The sequence below is a fragment of the Uloborus diversus genome, chromosome 2, assembly GCF_026930045.1.
Source record: "Uloborus diversus isolate 005 chromosome 2, Udiv.v.3.1, whole genome shotgun sequence".
Classification (NCBI taxonomy): domain Eukaryota; kingdom Metazoa; phylum Arthropoda; class Arachnida; order Araneae; family Uloboridae; genus Uloborus; species Uloborus diversus.
The window spans coordinates 90916615-90938070 of NC_072732.1; the positions used below are offsets into that span (position 1 = coordinate 90916615).

At 32.3% G+C, this 21456-nt stretch overlaps 1 protein-coding gene across 2 annotated transcripts in view; it reads right to left on the bottom strand.

Moving 5' to 3' along the window:
- LOC129217167 (uncharacterized) overlaps positions 1-21456 on the bottom strand; it is a 269302-nt gene that overhangs the window by 18697 nt on the left and 229149 nt on the right. For both annotated transcript variants that reach the window (XM_054851430.1, XM_054851429.1), the window contains one exon: positions 3803-3884. In XM_054851430.1, the coding sequence (XP_054707405.1) occupies positions 3803-3884 (82 nt within the window). The remainder of the gene's footprint in view (positions 1-3802; positions 3885-21456) is intronic.

The window sequence follows — 21456 nt, forward strand, 5'->3', positions numbered from 1 at the left end:
TCAAACCATCATTATTCACTGCATTCATTTGAAACAATATATAAGTGCAAACGATTTATATGTTGAAACAATATATAAGTGCAAACGATATCGTATGTTGTAAGATCAGTACTTTATTACACTAGTGCTGGTAGCACTAAAAATGTAGCAAACTTAGTAACTGTTGAGTTGAAATATGAAGTAGTGAATCAATAAATACATGTTCTAAATCACGTGCTGTGTTATTTTCCTCTAAATAGTACAACTTCCTAAAGAATCATAATCTCTAAAAATATAGAGAAAAACTTTTAAACACAAGAAAAATGAGCAAATAATTTCTTTTTGAATTTTTTTTATCTTGTTTACGTGTTTTATGCATTCTATCCAAATTACTTTGTTTCTCTAAAAGCCTAACTTATGTTCAATATCAAATATTTCAGATAAAAATAAATATCAATTTTTGAAGTAATACTAAAATGTAAAATTAATAATAAGTCTTAACTAAGAAAAATCTATATTAAAATGGCAGTCAAGGAAAAATTATCTAAATTTTTATTAAGAATGTATACAAAAATACAAATACACTTTGTTCACCGTACAATGATTTCCAGCTATTTTTGAAGCAAAATGATCAACTTTTTTCAAAACTATTGCGAGAAATAAAGTTTTATAAATCATAGTTGTAGTAAAATTTATTCATTCCTAGGTTTAACGTAAAATCCGTTAATATTTTTCGTTAACCTTGTTGTACATAGATGGCAGCACTTCATTTTACCAAATGTTTCCCTCTTCCTCCGTACACGGCTCCGTAGCTCCGTATCGTACCACGATAGAAAAAAGATAGAATGACAAGTAAAAGGAACATTAAAATGACATTTTCATGTCTGATCCGTTTTTATTCCACAAAATTTCAAAAAAATTGAAAAACTAAATTTTAGCTCTTTTGAAATTTATTTTCTTTTTTTTTTTTTGGTCTGAGGATGTCAATATTTTTTTCATAAAGCAAGGAGATTTTACAAAACCAGTACAGTAAAACCTGTAAAGTTGACCACCTTTGTAAGTTGACCACCTGTCTAAGTTGACCGCTTTTGTCAGGAACGGAATTAGTCCTATCTTATATAATGAAGGAAAACCTCTGTAACTTGACCACCTGTCTATCTTGACCACTAATATACACCAGCTTTGGTTTGGAGTAGTGTAAAAAACCCTTTGTAAGTTGACCACTATGCAAAAGCATTAGATTGTACTAAACGTTTCATCATTTATGCCTCAAATAAGTAACCAAACCCATTTTAGAAAAACATATGAACATTTATGCTTCCATCGAAAAACATTGGGCTAATGTTAAGTCGCAGAAAATGAGCCGAACTTCAATAAAGAGTTATTTTGTTGAAAAGTAGATTACCATGGTTACAAATGTACAAGAAAAAATCAAATGAAGAATTTGAGTCACTTTTGACTTGTTATGAATTTTTAGGAATTGTTAATATCGAGTAAGTACTTTTTCATAAGCAATGAGGCAATTTTTTTTTTTATCGATTCACAAAAATTTAATCTTTAAAACTATTTAAACAACATTTTTTCTTATTGTTTTAAAGTAATATTAAACAATGAAAGTAAGTTTAAAGTATTCCAATTATAGTTGAAGAAATGACAAAAAAAAAAAAAAGCTTTCATTACTACCCTCTATAAGTTGACCACCTGTCTAAGTTGACCACCAAAGTACTGCACCGCAAGTGGTCAACTTACACAGGTTTCACTGTATTACTAAAACAGATTATAATTGAAAAATAATTTATCATTTGCATTTATGTAAATGACAAATTATTTTTTTATTATAAAATGTTGTTTATGACTAAATTCAAGAAGATTGTTAAAAATTTTAGGAATTACTTGTTTCACCATTTTAATTGAATGAAAAAGTAGAAGAAAAAAAATCCCAGAAAGCATCATTCGATGGCAGATATAAGTTGTAAAAACAAAAATCAGTTCAAAAAATAAATAAATAAATAAAATAAAAAATAAAACTGGTTTTGTGGTGAACAAAATATAATAACCAATAAGAAATGAAAATAAGAGTGTATAATATTCTGAGTAATAACAATAATGCTAAAAATTATTCAATTAATTTCTTTTTGTTTTATTTGTAGCGGAGCTAGCTTGAATAAAACAAAAAAAAAAAAAAAAAAAAACTCAACTAGTAAATAGTCACGATCAGCAAAATAATCACGATTCCCCCCCCCCCTTAATTTACACGAAATATGTTGCTGTATATTTTCACCCTGCGCAGTGCGCAAAGTGTTTCGACGGTCACGACACGAATGTTATATTTTTAAAAGATGGAATTTCATTTTTGTTTAGTACATTGTTAATTTTTGCTAATAACTCTAATACTTTACTTTGTTTTTACGAGACTTGGTTCCGATACAACACGGTACACATCCCTTGATTTACATTATTTCTAAGTGTCGTATCACACGGTTTCGAAATAACACGACACATCATATAACCTGATTTTTCTCATGCCCATACATAATTAGTTTTAAAAATAAGTTAAAATATTATTTTCAAAAACGTCTCGTATAACACGGTTTCGATACTACAGGGAACGAATTAACCGTGTTATTCGAAGAACACCTGTAACTTTTTTTTAATGGCTTGGTTAATAGTCTAAAATCCTAATGATAAGAAAATATTAATTTTAACTTTTTTCTAACAGTAAGAATAACGACTTAGAGCAAGCCCAAACAAAGCATTTTTTCGTTAGTTTTGTTAGTTATTTCTAGCCCAAACAGAGCATATAAAAAAAGTATTAGTTTAACAATTTTGTAACAATAAGAATGACGAGTTAGAACTAGCTCAAACAAAGCATATTTTTGATAAAAAATTACCAATGGTTGAAGGAAAAGTGATCCAGTATAAAACATGTATAGGAAATGATGCATTAAAGTTTTAATAGGCTACTTGTTTAGTAAGTTAGATGGATTATAAAAAAAATCACATTGATCACTCAGTAGAATTGATTTGTAACATCATTTTTTAATAGAACAGAACATATGCTTTTCGCATTTAAAGCTGATTTCTTTAGTACTAAACACGTCATAGTTTTATCAAAAAAAAAAAAAAAAAAAAAAACCGTGAATTTTGGGGAGAATTGTGTTGGTAAACAAAAAATAGTTGCATTTTCGTTTACTTTCAGCCTAATGTATGCTATTTTTCATCTAAAGGACATTCTTCATGTTGCGCAGTGTAATATCAACGATGTTTCATATCCTTTTCGCACAGCTAAGATTCCGTCATATTCAAGTAAAACGAATAAACTCTCTTGAAACATTAAAAATCAAAACAAAACAAATTTTTAAATTAATAAAATGATAATCGCATTTCTTGTTGCTGTTTGTGCATTTGTTTTATTTCATTTATTTTGTAAACATTTTTAGGGTATTTAATTTTTCATTTGAAAACCTCTTTTTGAAGTTATTATACGCAGGTGTGGCAGCACTAGCAATCAGAATGATTTTTATATATACTCGGGGGGGGGGGGGATGAAAAACAGCGGGTAACAACTGCTAATTTTCACATTGTGAGATATTTATGTCAAAAAACATGATTAAAAAAATCATATTTTCAATACATAGTTTTCAATTTTAGTTTTTAGTTTAAGTTACTTTTTTAAAAAGTATTTCGGATAAATTTTTCCCTTCTCGTACTGATGTTTTTGATAAAAGTATTGATATTTTTTGAGGATTCTTTGTCACAGATTTTTGGTAACAATATGTGTTAAAAATATTATTTCAAATAAATCATAAAAATTCATTTTTACCCAAGGGCATCAATGAGCAAGATTTCACTGTTATCTATTCCATCCATAGCGACAAGTTCCCGTACAAATATATCATACGGACCTGCAAAGAAAAAAAAAATCAAGTTATGAAAAATCATTTACATAACTAGCCGCCGTCGGCGGTAATACACTTCTAGGTGCTTTGTGGTCGTATAAACTTTAGGACTAGTCTTACGTGAAGAGCCGCGGAAAAGAAAGAAAATACTGCAAAAGCACTTATTTTTGGGAGGCTTGAATTTTCACGATTTTTGAGAGTCAGTTGCTTTTCTTTCGGAGGGGGTCCTTTCTGAAATTTTGAAACAATTTTTTTCTGAAAGAGCATGCTTAAAAACATTATTGGATTTGACCATTTAAAATATAAATTGACGAAGTTTAAAAAAAACAAACAATTATTTTAATCAGTGAGCAGTTTCAATTTCATTTTTTACGCTTCTGCACACGACATCACAAGTGATGAAATGCCATTCACTGATGCCTAGCGCAGAGATTTTAACAGTTAGAATATTTAATTCGATTCTTAATTATCAAAATCCGGTAACGCAGTAGACAGCAAGCGTAAGCATGAAGTGCGCCAGATTTTCAGCTATTCTTTTGCGAAATTTTCAGCTCGCGAAGTCACTGATTTCTTCATTTTTGCGAAAATTCCAGTTGGCGAAAATAAGTGCTTTTGCAATATGCATTGAACTTTGCCACTGTATAAAAAAATTATGCTAAAGGTTAATTAATGATGCCAACCAATAGCATTACGCTCCTATTCGAAGATGTATAACTATTCAGGAAGTGGAACATATCTCTCATCTCTGTTATAGTACTGCCGTGGGCAAGTAAACGGCAGTATCTTCGGAAATGAGTTTAGTTTCCGAGATTTCTGAAGAAACGCGTTTTGGATTCAACAATAGGGAAATGTTGGAATTATACTTTTTTCGGCGTTTTATTTATTTATTTATTTATTATTTTTTTTTTTTTTTAGCGGAAACCAAAAAATCTTTTTGCTATAAAGCTAACGTACAATTGATTAGAAAAATGCAAATAAATAAACAATAATAAATAAATAAATACATTTGGCTCTCTGTTTAACGACTTTCAAGGGACCACAAAAAATCGTCCTTAAGCAGAATGCGTCCTTAAATAGAATGCTTTTAACACTAAATGGGACCATCTGGGACCGTGAAAAGCCGTTGTTAAATAGAGAAAGTCTTTAAATAGAGCTTCATTAAACAGAGAGCGAACTGTAAATAAATAAATTAATTAATTAAAAAAAATAATAAAATTAAAAAAAAAAAAAAAGAAAAATTAGCATTTGCAGCCCTTTACCTGCCCACGGCAGCGTAGATGATTATACGAACTGTTTTGTCAAACAATACATTCCAACACAATAATATAAACAAGAATATACTTATGGCCATTTAATCTGCTGCATCTGGTTTTATTAAGTGACCAAGAAATAAAGGCAAACTTTTATTCAAAAATACCAATACACAATAGAGAAAAGGGGGTATCTCTCGCACATAAAATACCACATGTACTTACGTTATCTGCCTGGGGAGATGAAAATATCTTGTCAAAGGATATTAAATTTTTATCCTTATTGGATTTTATTCTTACTGGATCAAAAAAATGCGTCACGCATTTTACAGTCGAAGAAAGAGTGGAATACGAAACTGAATACAATCTTTACATTCTATTCAATCGCCGTAGCAGCGTTTGCAAAGAAAAGTAATTTATTTGTGGTTGATATTGTTTTCCAAAGAAGGAAAATATTCCCACAACGAAACTGATTCCAAAGCAGAACTGTATCTTGTATTGGATCAGCTAGGAGACAACCGAATCTACAATCAAATTCTTTTGAAATCATTTGCATGAAATATTCCAAAGCATCAAAATAGATTTAGTACACGAAAACCTGGTTAGAGCGTTTAGTACTGCTTTGAAATTCTTATCGTAAAAGAGAACTGAATTTGAATTTCGGTGCATATATTTCGGAGGAATGTTCAGTAGTAAGAATTTGTTTCTGAACATTTCAAGCGGTATTTTATTTTTATTAATATTCTTTCATGGTTGGATGCATAATTTTGAATTTCCAGGAACTTTTTATTTCAAGCTTTTAATTAGTTCTAAACGTTTGTTCATAGTTTAGAATGTTTTCTGTTTCAGGGATCTAAAGACCTTTAATCTTCAAAATTTTCGATTTTCTGGTAAAAAAAAATGTTATGCACAGCTTAATTCTGAAGTATTCATTACTATACGCAATACCTTATTTATTCTAGCCATATACTTTATTATCCTATTTAATACCTTATTTATTACTACGTACGTAAAAAACGTTCGAATTATAGTGCAAAACTGTAAACTATCCGCATAGAGATTTCTGTTACCTGCAGTTGTTTAAGCCACTTTTCCTCACAAGTACGTTTTTCGTTTTGCGAGCATTATATCTCAAAAAACTTACTATATCTTTTCATAAAACATTTTACGTACGTTCTTTCGAGTACATCTTTATGATCTTTGCCTAAGATTTACTTAAAAATGAATCTTTTTTTTTCAAATATTTTCTTAGAAAATTTTGGTATTGATTTATATTTTTAAAATTTCAAAAAAAAAAAGTAATAAAAATAATAATTTTAATAATAATAATAATTAGGAAAAAAAAGTTAAATTTAGGTTCAGTCCATAAAAACAGACCAGAAAAATCTACATGAAAACATTTATGAAAATTTTTTCAAAATATCTTGAGATATGTTGCGCGTTAAACGAAAAATATACTTCTGAGAAAAAGAGATTTAAAACTTTATGGAGATAGCTTAATTTTTTGTACGATAACTCGAAAAGTCAGTAACAAATAAGGTATCAAACTGTTCAGAGTTAAATAATGCAAAACATCTAAAATTTTGAAGAATTACGTTCTTTAGACCCCTTAAGAAATAAAACACTCCTCTGATTTGAAAACTATCAATACAAAGCGATTTAAGCTTTGAGCTTCTGCACACCCCTAAAGCTTACATTTCTTGCTTTGATTATAAAAAAAAAAAAGATTCTCTGTTGGCGTAGATCATGTATGCAGTTTATTTTCTCGTTTGGAAGTTATAATGCGACTTCTACAGCATTTAATGTAGTTTTTAAAATAAACATGAAACGAATATAGAAAAATAGATGTTACTGATTGATCGCGGATTGTATGTAATTTGGCAATCTGCCAAGTAAAGACTATTCCATCTGAATTCATCTAGCAGGGGAGAAGGGAAAATAACGATGGGATTTTGATGCACGCGTTTTATGATGTCACTAGTGCCTTACTCATTTATTGCATTCTCTAAAATAAAATAAGGGAAAACAAAAATAGTTACCATGGAAACAGCAAAAAGAAAAGAAAATATTTTCATTTCGTTCCGGAACGTAAAAGCAAAATGGTAAGCTCAAAAACTTTGCAGTGAATAAATAAATCCATTACTTTTTGCCGTGAGAATATAGATCAAATATACTTAAGATTGAAAAAGTGTTGATGAGAGCAAGTTTTCATTTTTACAAAACTAAGGCTAAATAATAGAGAGGCAAAAGTGCAAATCTGTAACAAAACAACACCCCTATAAACTAATAGATAGGTCCATTTCCGCCTATAAACCGGATATTAGCCTTTCCATGTAATCGATGGTCAAACACTATTGTTGTTGACTTGTGCCAGCTAGGTTGTCAAGTTTCAGGGTGGGCTGCTTCACTTTTCCAACTGTACCGGAATTTGTCTTGAAGTCTGATTTCTACAGTGCACATATGCCACAAGGAACCCTCTATAGCATCGGTTCCCAACCGGTGGTTCGCGAACCCCTGGAGGCTCGCGAGAGGTTTTAAGGGGGTTCACGAAAAAATTATTGTAATAGCGGACTTTTAACATGATTGTTAGAGATGAAGTCTCCTGCTCAAGCGATTTGAAGCAAATTTTGTTCAACAGTTATTCAGTTGTCTCTCGCACATTCGATGCTCTTAGAATGAAACTGTTATCATACTTGATAAAATTTAATGTATCAAAGCCCCTGCTTTACCGCTGTCATCATTACTAATAATAAAGCTGAAAGTCTCTCTGTCCGGAGGATGTCTGGATGTCTGTAGGATGCCTGTGACGCGCATAGCGCCTAGACCGTTCGGCTGATTTTCATGAAATTTGGTACAAAGTTAGTTTGTAGTATGGGGATGTGCACCCCAAAGCGATTTTTCGAAAATTCGATGTGGTTCTTTTTCTATTCCAATTTTAAGAACAAAATTATCATAAGATGGATGAGTAAATTACGAAATTATCATAACGTGGAACCGTAACATGGGTACAAGCCAATTGGCGAGAAAATTCACCATACATTATATTATTTGTAAATATACAGGCGAACCAAAAGACCTTTTAATTTTTCTATTGCGGGCAAAGCCGTGCGGGTACCACTAGTTGAGAATAGTAGCATTGAACGCACGCCGAAAAAAAGTTTCACTTTTGAATGCAATGTCCTCAGATGACAGAACATGAAGGCGCACATTTTCTCAATAACTTTTGATTGGAAAACTCGATTAAATTTGAAAAAAAAAAACATTACATGGTGCATATGCGAGCGTTTCAAGTAACTTTAATTATTTTTTGAAGTTCAGTTCCTTTACCATTTGAGAGCAACCACGAGCTATTTACGATTCTTTTGTGGTTGGCCGATAATGCGTCGAAAAGCGATCGCGCTGTTATTTGTTGCTATAATTTTCACACTGCATAGACTACAATTTGCTTCGAGCTTTATGGTTTGAAAAGAATGGCTAGTAACCCAAAAAAAATGTGACAGGAATCAGCTAAAATAAATTACTTCAGAAAATGTTCGTGGGTGAAGCTTGGCAGTAAAAAAAGAAAAAAAATCAACGAACTGCAACCTTGTAATTTAATTGGCACTATATGTAAATAAGGAATTCATGAAATTTGTGCAAACACATTTTCTTGTAGAAAGTGAGCTTAAAAATATTTGTTTTAGTAAAAATTACTTTTGTGTAATATAATTAATTATAGGCGTTTCCATTATTTTTCAATATACGCATTTCATTCCTCACTTATAGCATAAGGACAAGAAAATTCTTCAGCAATCAACGATTAATGTAGGCAGTATATACTAATAAAACAGCAGAACTCGTAGTCCTTTTCAAGAAGACATATAGTTAGAAACCTTTCTAATTTTAATGGAAGAAAAAAGAGAGACACTTCTTAAAAAGATATTTCCAAAGATAATTCTTTAATTGATTTATTTGAATTTTATTACCTTTTGGACTACTATGTGAAGAAGCATTTTCATAACAAACAGAGATAAATACTGAAACAAATTGAATGCTGAATTTGAGGTAAGGCTGAAACTGTCAGATATTTGAGATTAACTTTGAACTTCTTTGTTTGTTTCACAAATATCCCATTTTAAAAACTTTTTCAAAGTTGACTGAAGCTTAAAAAGAATAATCACTGGGTAATTTTTTTTGTTAATTTATTTTGCATATACGTATATATTTTAAGCTATTATTTTAATTCGTAGCAATATTTGTAATTCCATATTTTGCTGGAATGTTTTCGTTGTTCAAAGAAACTATATAGCAGCATCAAACAAAAAAAAAAATCTCCCAAATATTTTTGTGTTTGTGTGTGTGCCGGTTTTTTTTTTTTTTTTTGCTTGTAACATATAATTTAGTACCCTAGGGGTTCGCCTATTTCTTTCCGATTTGGAAGGGGTTCGCAAGAGAGAAAAGGTTGGAAACGCTGCTGTATAGAGTAGGCAGCCATTCACAGTGCAACCACACATTCCTACAAAGAAAGGACAAGAGAGAGAAAGTACATCCATTCCCGAGCCGGGATTTGAACTCGGGACATCAGGGATAAGTCGGCCTGGCTGGAAAGTACAGTCGAGCTCGTTTATAGCGAGCACTAAGGGACCGCGATATTTGCTCCTTATAACAGAGTGCTCGTATAAAACGAGTTTAAAAATTCACAAAAAGTCATACACACTAGCTTATTGTTGTTATTACTTTTTCTGGTAAACTTGCTTTGAACTGCCTTACTGTTTGGTTGTATCTCTCTTGTGCACCCAAAAAAATCGACCATTTGCACCTCTGACTTCAAAAACTTTTTAAAAGTTTGTCTGCATATCGAAAGTCATCGACTATTTCTTCACATTTGCTATTATCGTCGTCGATTTCCTGATTTTTTTTTCATCTGAATTTGCTTAAATTTGATCTACAGTATCTTCGGAAGTACATTTCGGAAGTGATAACATATTGGCGCCGACGAATATGTAACTTTAAATGCTTTTCTACTCCACTAATTAGAAAAAAAGGCCGTCATCCTTTTTTCTCAGGTGTTATGATTCATCAATAACTTTCGGTTGATTTCTGAGTGTCAAGGAATTTTTCTGAGAAAAGAAAAGCTGAGATAGAAGTCATATCAATAGAATTTTTATGAATCACAAAAATATTGCTTACTTTAGGCGGGTTTGTTCGTTAAAAGCGAATTATGCTCCCGTAGACATAAAATTGTACTAATCAAATACTTCAGATTTCCTTGCTAAATCCGGGTTCTCGTTAAATCAGTGCTCGTTATAAGCAACTTTGACTGTATATGTAATATGGGAATTTTGTCAAGAACAGCAGACAGATCGAGCTGTGCCACGGACGGGATTACTTCTTCCCTAGAACAGTGGTTCTCAACCTTTTCACTGCTGAGGACCGCTTGGTATCCTTCCGAATCCTAAGTGGACCACAAACGATAGATAAAATCATTTTTAAAACAACTATATCAGATGAAATGAGATGAATCCTAAAGTTTTCTTTAATAAGTTTAATTACAAGTATAAATATAACGAAAATGGTATAAATTAATTTCCGCTAGCTGTTCGTGGATTACATGAAAAATGCTCGCTGACCACAGGTTGAGAATCACTGCTCTAGAGAGCTCACACGCAGTTTCGTGCCGCATTAGAAACAATCACGAAACGTCCTACAACATAATCAATCTTGCTCTAGCTAAAAATGAAAAAAGTCTGTTAGTTCCTTGTATAAAAAAAGACATGTTTTAGCATGCATCCAGGCCCCGATCTGCGCGCCCGCAGTGCAGGGGGAGGGGAGGTCCTTAAGGAACCTGACGGCCCAAGGAATTGAAAAAAAAAAATAGCACAAAGACTTATTAAGACTGTATATTATACACTGTTGGCCTCTGGAGAGGAGCTCTACAGATTTTGTTGCAGGGGGACCCAAAATTCAAAGATCCAGGCCAGCATAAAACCTTAAAAATAGCGCTGAAATGCTAAAACATGAAATAGAGCATGCAACACAAAAAAGACAAAATGATTTTCAAAAATTTACCCTTTCTTAAAAAAGGCATCCTCTTAAAAATGAAATCATAACATAGCACACACATGCAATAATATTTGTAGTAAAAGGGCCATCTTTCCAGCTTGCAAGTAAACAACATTTCATCTGAAAGAGCGTCTTTCAATTCTTGAAAAATGAAAAAATCTTGCATATCGCAGGTAATTTCTGGAAAACGTCCAGTTGAAAACGGAAAAAACAAAACTAAGAGTCACGAACCCAGCCAAAATTTAAGTAGAGCAAGATTCCCCGGCGGAGAGGCCCCCATTACCCCACTCTTGAATGAAAGCGCATTAGCACTTCGCTTTGCTAAAAATACAAGAACTCTTCCAATAAAACCAACTGTAAATGTTGCCCTTAGAAAAACAAATCAAATTTTGTGCTACAACTACTATTAATAACGTAATTTCTCTTTAGTACCAATATCTCGTTTAAAAGCGCAGCTAAAGAACACAATTTTCTTCGGTCATATGTGACAGAATCTTCCAACTATAACCACAATCCTCTTCAATACAGAACACAAAAACATCGAATTATTGCTTGCTCCCGTCCTTTGAGAAGAACACCATTTTCGGAGTCATTTGCAGGAAGAGAAAATGATAGCAGTCCATAAACTTTGACTGCAACTGCATTTTTGGAGGTGATGCGAGTCTGAATTGTACTACAAATCCTTTTTGAAAATTGCATTTCCTTTCGATCTATCTGGAACTAGCGTTGAGTGTATAAATAAATGAAATCTTTTCGTTTAAACAGTTTGGAAAAGTGCGAGAAATGAAGTTAGTTGCGCTATTTCGTTTTGAAAGGGTTTATGCCTAACATTTATTCTGTAAGATAAACTGTAATGTTGAATAAGGAAAACAAGATTTAAAAGGTCACAAAGTTATTTCATTATTTATTTTTGATATATATATATATATATATATATATATATATATATATATATAAAATTTAAATAATACATTTCAAATTAAATTTTATAAAAACTAAAGCATTCAACGATGCAAAAAACCACTGAAAATGTACTGTAGCACCAGCGCCGAGCTGCTACAAACAAAAACAGTACAAAAATATTCATGAAAAACATGAATTATCAAGTAACAAAAAATGTCAAAAGTAAAAAATTTGAAAAGAAACAAGAAAATTAAAGTCTTCAACTGTGTTTTATTACAGACGGGTTTGTAACATTTTGTTACATATTTAACAATTTTAAAATAAATTGACCACGTGATCAATAAACGCCATGCATTTTCATGTCAGTTGCTGTTCACAGTGTTCGATTGGGTGAGTTGCCTGGCGTGCATGATAAAATGTACATCACATCCAGGAAATGTCCGAGAACTACTACACTAACGGAAACAAAATTATATATAACTGTGTCACATCGTTACAGCAGTTAAAAGGAAAGTCCTGTGTAATTTAAGGTCATGAATCAGTAAATCTAGCTTGGGACACTTTTTTCAGAACGGAAGAATAAATTCTGCACAAACTTTTAAAAATGCTCATAAAAATGAATCTGGTGCGAAATTGTAAAACGTATCCTTGCAGGGCAAATACAGAATTATTGGCTACTCGTGTCAGCAGTTATTTATAAAATGTACTACATCGAAGGGCCGGCCGTCTTGTCTAGTTGTCAGAGAAGTCGGACTGCGGAAGGGGAGGTCCTGGATTCGAATCCCGGCTCGGGCATGGCTGTACTTTCTTCCTCCTTCCTGTGTCTGAATGTGTTGGTATGCTGTGAATGGTTGCCTACCCTATAAACGGGTCCTTACGACATGCGTGTACTGTGGAAGTCGGACTTCACACCAAATTACATTACAGTTGGAAAAGTAAGCAGCGCCTCAGAATTGCCAGCCTGGCTGCACAAGACAACAACTACATCGAAAGATTGTTCGACAGAAAAGAGCATAACACCAATTAGAAACGCTATTGACGCCTGCAATGAGGAAAAAACATTTGAACTAGGCAAGAAATTACATATCCTGAACTGAAAATATTAGAATAAGTTTGTCATTCAGCTGAAACGCTTTTTCTAGAGCAGGGGCTTTGTCTACATTCGGCAGATTCGTACACATAAAAAAAATAATAATAAAAATAAAAAACGATAAATTAATTTGAATTTTGGCTTCTTGAATTCAAATTATGTTTTTCGCAATCACGAGTGTGTGTGTGTGTATGTAGGGGTGTGTGTTTGTGCCCAGGCATGAGTGTGTGGGTATGTGTGTGTGTATGTGTGTGTAGGAATTTGTATGTATGCGTGTGTGTTTGTGTCTGTGTGCATGTGTGTGTAGGTGTGTGCGTGTGTGTTTGTGTGTGTGTGTGTGCAGGCATGAGTGTGTGTGTGTGTGTGCGGGCATGAGTGTGTGTGTGTGTGCAGGCATGAGTGTGTGTGTGTGTACAGGCATGAGTGTGTGTGTGCATGTGTGTGTATGTATGCGTGTGCGAGTAGGATATGGGCGCAACCTAGAGACGGTTTTCGCTAGAGGAGCAGCATCTTGAGGCCGGTCGACGGTGATGCTGCAGAGGGTGCTGGCGGGAAAATAAAATGATAGGACGCCGAAACAGTCAAATAAAAGCAATAAGCAATCGTGATTGCTCAAAAAAAAAAAAAAAAAAAAATCCAATTAAGAAATAGTCTGCAGACGTACTCAAGATTCGGCGATGGGCGTCGCTGTTTCTGCTACCGGGCACATTGCTACTCATTCGCAGTTTCCAACTGCTTATTGATTTTTTTCCCACTAAACTTAAAATGTCAAATAACCGTGGTTCCGACCCATGCTCACCCTCCCCCGGCCACCCCAATAACTGCTACACTTCATTCCGTTTGTGAAGTGCAGTATGTATTAATTGGATATTTAGATAGCAGATGATAAAATTTTTACATATACTTTATAGTTTTAGGTATATGCTTTTAGAAATAAACTGTCAAAACAGTTCCGGCTACCCCAATGACTGCTCCATTTCATTCCGTTTGTGAAGTACAGTATGTATTAATTGAATAGTTAAATTGTAAATGATAAAATTTTTATGTTACTTATATAGTTTAGCTATATACTTTTAAAAAGTAAATGCCTAAACAGTTGATTAAGTTTTAATATTATATTAGAAATTCCACAAATTAAAAGAAAAATTATGATTCTCAGGTTTAACATGAAGAATTTAAATTAAAAACTAGTAAAAAATCTACGTAAATGCTCGAAATTTGCTTATGAGAAATTTAATTTTTAAAGCGTGATTATTAGAGTCTTAGAAAGCCATCACAAAGATATTGGAATTAAGCTTGAGTTTGAATGAAATAAGTAGTAACCCATTCAACAGGAAATTTTGCTTGTTTACTTTTCATGTAACTTAAAGATTTGATTGTATTTTTACTGCAAAGAAAAAAAAAATTTTCGGATAAAACGAGATAACTTTACGGATTTATTACAAAAGTATCAGAGCTTCAATAGTGTGTTCAAACAAATCATAATGTTTCAACAATTTTAAACAAACAAAGTAATTGTTAGTGCTTTCAAAAATCACGTGTCTAAAATTAAAATTAAGAAATTGTGTACTACTAAATACATGTTCTTATTTCTTGTGAAAGTTGTAGTTAATTAAAGCCTTTTAATGCTCATGTACAATACAAGGCAGGTACAATATTTAAAAAAATATTTCAAGTAATGACAATGTATGAACTGTTCGTCATCCCAAAGCAACTTGGTTTTTTGAACTTAAAAAAAAGGCATATTAAGTAATTTTAAATAACTACTTCCCTTTTTTAGTAGTGCATCTAAAAAAAGGGAAAAAGTTTTCGGAACGCGTGATTAATAAATTATTTCTCAACAGTGATTACAGAATAAATACAACAATAAATCAATAAACAAATAAAATAAATAATTTAATGAATATGATAAATAAATAAATAAAATGCTATTATAGAAGACATTTAAAACTTAACAAGAATAAGACATAACGTGATACACGAATCCAATATTATAATATTTTAATAAAGAGTAATTTTTTTCCAAAAGAAAAAATGTGTTAAATTTTTAAATAAAAGCAGCACTTATCATTTGAAAAATAATACAGCGCTTGCAGAATATTTTGATTTCACAATAAAGAATTTCACTGCAGCTTATGTAATCCAAATGACTATCATTGTTATTCTACTTACTGCATACTTCTCCTATCCAAAATAAAAATTTCCCCCTGTAAACCATGAAAATAGCGTGAAGAAGTTCCGAAAAAAGGCAAATAGAATCATTTTCAATTTAAATCGCACAATGGTGGCATACGCAAGCAATGGGAAATGACTTCAGTCAATAAACTTCGACTGGGGTATATTTTTCGCGTGATTCGACAGTCGAAAGCAAAGCAGAAATACTTTCTCAAAAGTCCAACTCCTTTTTGGCATTTCTCCCAAAATAGTAGTCAATAAACAAAAATAAACGGATATTTTCCTTCCACAATAGAACTTTTGTAAGACCGGATATACATTTGGGAAGAACTTGTTTTGGTAGAACGAAGGGTGTTTTTCTCCTCACCACAACATTTTCAAATTTCGAGGAAAAATTTCATGAAACGCTGTAAGCACGCGATCTTACTTTTTCTAAAAATAGTCGTGTAGATTTGTTCTATAGATAGTTTACATACATTTTCTTCCGGTTGTATTTTGAAGAAAAAGAAAATATTCTATTGCATGTTAATGTATTTCCGATAGAAGTTTTGCAACACATCAAGGGAAATCAAAATTTATAGCAATTTATTTCTGAGACATTGTCAGAGACGTTTTTAAAAATTGTGAAACGGAATTGATTGAGAAGAATTCTACCGGGAAAATTACTCTCAATTTATAAGAATTAATCCAAGGCAGAACACCTGTAATAAGTCAAGCTCAAAAAAAAAAAAAAAAAAAAGAACTGGATTTTTTTAATAGTAAAAACTATTGAGTTATAAGCAAGAGTGGCAAGCACTGGTGTTAGCCCTGATGATTTTATATTTTTATACTTTGTCTCTGCGAAATTCAAAACTGATTTAAAAAGATACGTTTAATGCGAAAATCGTAATAAATGTTTGCGTAGCGAAAAACGATGTTTTTTGCTTTGAAAAATGGAACAATTTAAACAACATTGTAGGCATTGCAAATAACAACTCCGATAGCTTTTGTTAAAAAATAAAATAAAAACTAAAGCAAGAATTAAAAAAAAATCGTTATGAACTGCATTAAAAAAAAGTATAAGGTAAAAGAGCATTGAAGGTGACTGGGAGGGGGGATATAAATTACTTTCCTCAAATTTATCCACATTTACAATCTGCTTAACATCTTATTGCAGACTTATATATGAATTACATGTATAGTTTAACTTTTTTTTATGCAATGATTTATTTGGTTTTATATAAGCAAAAAAAAAAAAAAAAAGAAAGAAAGAAATAAAGAAAGAAAAAAAAAATAGCTTGATAACTGTCGTACCGTTAGCCGACGTTCACATTATCACATTAATCTCAAATTTTTAGGTATTTTTCAAACAAAAACCGATGTGATCTGAAAAAAAATCATCATATAAATAATAGCTGATGGTCGAGTAACCCGCGTGTTTCAAAAATGAAACTAGCACCATGGCATGATAATTTGATAATATGTTTTGGTGATGTTTAACATGCAGGGAAAGGCTTTATTGCGACAAGGCTGAACTCGATCCGGTAACTTAACTGCTTTACTGGTAAGACTTTCATTTTAGAAAAACGAAGAAACCAAAATAATTAACTACTGTTATTTACTGGAGTTTAGAGTTAATCCACTGGTGTTAGGGTTAAAATTTCAACCATTAAAATATTACCAAACAGGAAATGGCTTCGTTTAAATGTAGAAGCAATTTTCACCCGTCATACCTTCACAGACGATGTTCTAGTATATTAATAAAATTGATAATTATATTTTATTATGAATGATGAAATTTACCAATAATTAATCTCTTTTTTTTACTTATAATAAAACTGAAAATCTCTCTGTCTGTCATGATCTCTCTCTGTCCGGATATCTGTCTGTCAGGATCTCTGTGACGCGCATAGCGCCTAGACCGTTCGCTTGATTTTCATGAAATTTGGCACAAAGTTAGTGTGTAGCATAGTGGGGGGGGCAGGGGGGGACCTCGAAATGATTTTTCGTAAATTTGATGTGGTTCTTTTTCTATTCCAATTTTAAGAACAAAATTATCATAAGATGGACGAGTAAATTACAAAATTATCATAACGTGGAACCGTAACATGGGCACAAGCCAAATGGCGAGAAAATTCACCATACATTATTTGTAAATATACAGGCGAACCAAAAGACCTTTTAATTTTCTGTTACGGGCAAAGTCGTGCGGGTACCACTAGTAGTAAATAAAAGTAAGGTTTCAAAGAAATTTTGGAAGGAAATCTGTGGCGGACCTGCGTCCAAGAGACGCCCTAGCACCTACAGTCTTGAAATTTTGTACAAAATTAGTTCGACCCCCGAGGGTGTGCACCTGGGGTTTTTTTTTTTTAGTTCGAATTAGTTTTTTTTTTTTTTTTTGTAATTAACTTCTTAAGCTCAAATTTCGCGTAAATTGATTATTATTGCCTATTAAAGGTTTAAAAATTACTTGCACATATTAATATTATGTATCGTTTTAAAGGGTAGAATTTTCCGCGTTCTACGCAATTTGTTTCAATGCTTTAACTTAAATACGGCGGGAGTTATTTGCGTTTTTAGCTCGAATATTTTAGGCAACTAAAATGAATGCACTACTTTCTTCATTAAATCTATCAGTAATAAGCGAAGGAATTGTCCCACAGTTTTCTCTTTGACACCACTGGAAAGAGCGGCTTTTTTTACTCCAGATCTAACTCGACCTATGGTTGAAAAACAAAGTTTCCATCTCCAAAGGAAAAAAGTTACAAGTCGTTAAAAATAAATTTCGAATAATATCATCTCCATTAAAGTTATTGATGTTTTATTTGGCGCTGCCATAGTTACGTCTTTTCGATTCGCATGTCTCTTCTTCCATATTCATAAACTTTAAGGGTTTCGATTTTAACGGAAAATCTTAGGCTCAACTCAATTCAAGCCCCGAGCTAAAGAGAAAATATATTACTAGAGACCACGAATATGAAAGCAACTTTTCAAACGTACAAAACTGCAGTTTTGCAATGCTCGGGAGCCCCTTAGCCCTTACGCTCTGCACGTTCGTACAAGTTATTTTGAAACCCGGGGCAGGGGTGCTTTTTGATCCAAAGGGAGCTCATAATGCGTTTTTAATCTGTTTCTTTTTAATGGACGATTTAAATCTCTGCAAATCAAACAAGATTGCGAAGCAATCTTCGGAGGTTAGTGAGCGTTAACGAGCAGGGGGCAGAGCCCCATTGGTTCTAAAAAAAATGTTAAAGAGCTTTCCCTAACAGAAGGTTACTTGTTATGATTTCAAAACAAACTCATTGTCGCTAACCGAGAGAAAGAAACAAGGGTCTTTTATATATATTTATTATGCAATATATTTATTATGTAATATTGTTATGGTTTATTTGCCAATATACGCGTATATATTACCGACAATAAATAAAAAAGCTGACATTCTAATACAACACAACAAGCAGCATTTACACAAACACACAAATATCACATGCATTTATATATGCATGTATTTCATGGCCGTAACCAGACTTTTGTTTCGGGGAGGGTTTTATCAAACACATTTCTCGTGAAGCATAATATGATGAATTGAATTTGGTTTCATTTGTATATTCTTATGATATTTGTTACAATAGGTTATTTAAATGAGGAGGTGCTGCTTTAAAGACATTAATGTGAGTAAATGTAAAACACAACGTATCTATTTAATAAAGCTAAAATATCACTACAGAACTTCGCCCTGTTAAGTATTCGACACCTTTTTAACATCTTGAAAGGATAGAGGATAGAATGCTTCTGCTCTTATACGTGTATTTAAAAGTAATACAGACTTCGAAAGTTATAAGATATTTTAAAATTAGAGATTGACACTTTCAAATTTAAAGATTTTTCATGTTTTTGTTTGTTTTAGCTACTCAAAATTTGATGGAAAACACTGTTGTTTTGTAAGAACTATGTTTACAATAAGTACAATCAAAATATATTTTACAGATAAAACACTGAATTTGTACAATTCATCAATAATAATAATTTTTTTTCCAAGCGAAGTCGAAAAATAAATTAAAAAAAAAAAAAAAACACGCACAAACACAGTAATAATTTCGGGGAAAAAAGTTTTCCAAAAAGCATTTTTTGGAATAGTTTTGAGAAATTTCGGAGAAGTTTTGAACCCTAAAAATCCACCCCTTAAATACGGCCCTGATGTATTTATAAAAAATGGTGTAGACCAAAACCCTCGACATAAAATAAAGCAAATGTTTATTTGAGTTACTATTAAATTTCTAACGAAATAACAATACTTCGAAAATTAACTGATTAAAGTTTATTTCTAATCAAAAAGTATTAAATCCACCTAACAATACAATTTTCTGCTGTCTTGATTTTAAATTACGATTCCAGCTCTCTAATGACAGTTACAGTTAAGACATTTTTCTCCTTTGACCAATTTTCATTGAAACAAAACGGTAGGAAATCTCAGGAAACAGTTTTCCCTGAATCACTTTAATTAAACTTTAATTCCGTTGCTCAGGATCTTTTCAAACTCCCGATCCTTTGTTCGAAAATTCTTCAAAGTAATATAAATCATCAAAAGACCATTAAAAGTTTCGAAAGTTGAAAGCCCAGTAAGAGCAACTTTGACGAATCAATAAATGACCGTGTCTGAAGGCATTGATGCAAAAATTTGAATAGATTGAGTTCCGTATGGAGTTCAGTTATAAGTCATTATTTTTAATCGAGTAACGCCGATGCTGCTTCTGAATAAAAACGCTGATTTTAAGGGAGAGAGTTATTTAAAATGGAGATGAGGTTCTGAGAATGTAAATATTGAGTCATAAGTTTTTAATGGATTCTGGAAAAATGAAATATTCTTGAGCCTTAATGTCTTTCGAAAATTCATTCTTGACATGCTTCTCGCTAGATAAACAAAATATGCTAATTAGAAGGGTCAAGGATAAAAGCTTTGAAATCATAAAACATACGATTCTCAGACTAGGTAAGAATTTTACAACTTGGGATTTTGCAGTTTTATTGCTTTAACCGTTGATTTAGCAGCAATAAAATGCAATAAAGTAACGGTTTGTGGAACAAACGTATAGTATTAATTCGATAACAAGACGCTTGGCCATGGATGGGTTCATTTGTCCTTGGGTTTAAAGAGAAGAAATTCTTGCATTGACCCGAATCCAATCACCAAAGTAAGACGATTTCCTCACCCATATTTTAACAAAAGCTATCGTTTAATCCTTAGCACATCGGAAGTCATCTTATCAGAGCTAGACTGTACAATTTTTTCCCATTTTTCAAAAACCTTTTTTTTTTTTTTTTTGTGAAAGAGCGTGGTCAAAAACATGGGGTGCGTTACTATTTTTCTTAATTTTGACTTATTTTCTCTTCAGTCGTTGTTCTCATCTTTGCTGCTGACGTCACATATGAACATGTCGCTATGGTTACCAGAGCAAAGTTTCAGGACATCGGCAAACTTCACTAAATGAATATTTTATTAAACTAACAATTCTCGTTCTGCTAATCTCGTTCTGCGCTCACAGTGAAATATCACCAAAAGGCGATATCTTGCCAGAAAAGACAACCACGTGATCCAATTCAAGGTGGCTATTGTCACTTGTGGCGTCACACAATGAAGTATTTTGTTTTAGAAGTCTGACTTTTTAAAAAATAATTAAAATTAATGTTGGGAAATAAAAGTATTTCCTGGTTTCATGTTATATACTTTGCTCATTTCATCAATTTCAGCGACTAAAAATGGTACTTTTGACTGTAAGAAACAACCCTATTGCAACAGAAAAAAACTTAGGTTTATTACGCACATGAAAGTTAATAAAAATAATAATAATAAGATGCAGTGTTTCAAGATTTAAAGCGATAGCTATGCTCTCTTTCAACGATTCTGGTTACTCTGATCTCATCTGCTTTCCTACGCATGGTCTAGAGATATTGTCACGAGGTCTGGAGAACACACATGCGTACAAATAAATGTAACTCAGAATCAAAAATGCAAGTTACACTAAATCATTATCCATATTTTTTTCGCAGAAAACACCTCCTCTAGTATCTTGCTAAACAAAATTAGAAATGCATGACCTGAAATGAATTTCTTAGCTGAATGTTAAGCCTATTCGCGGTG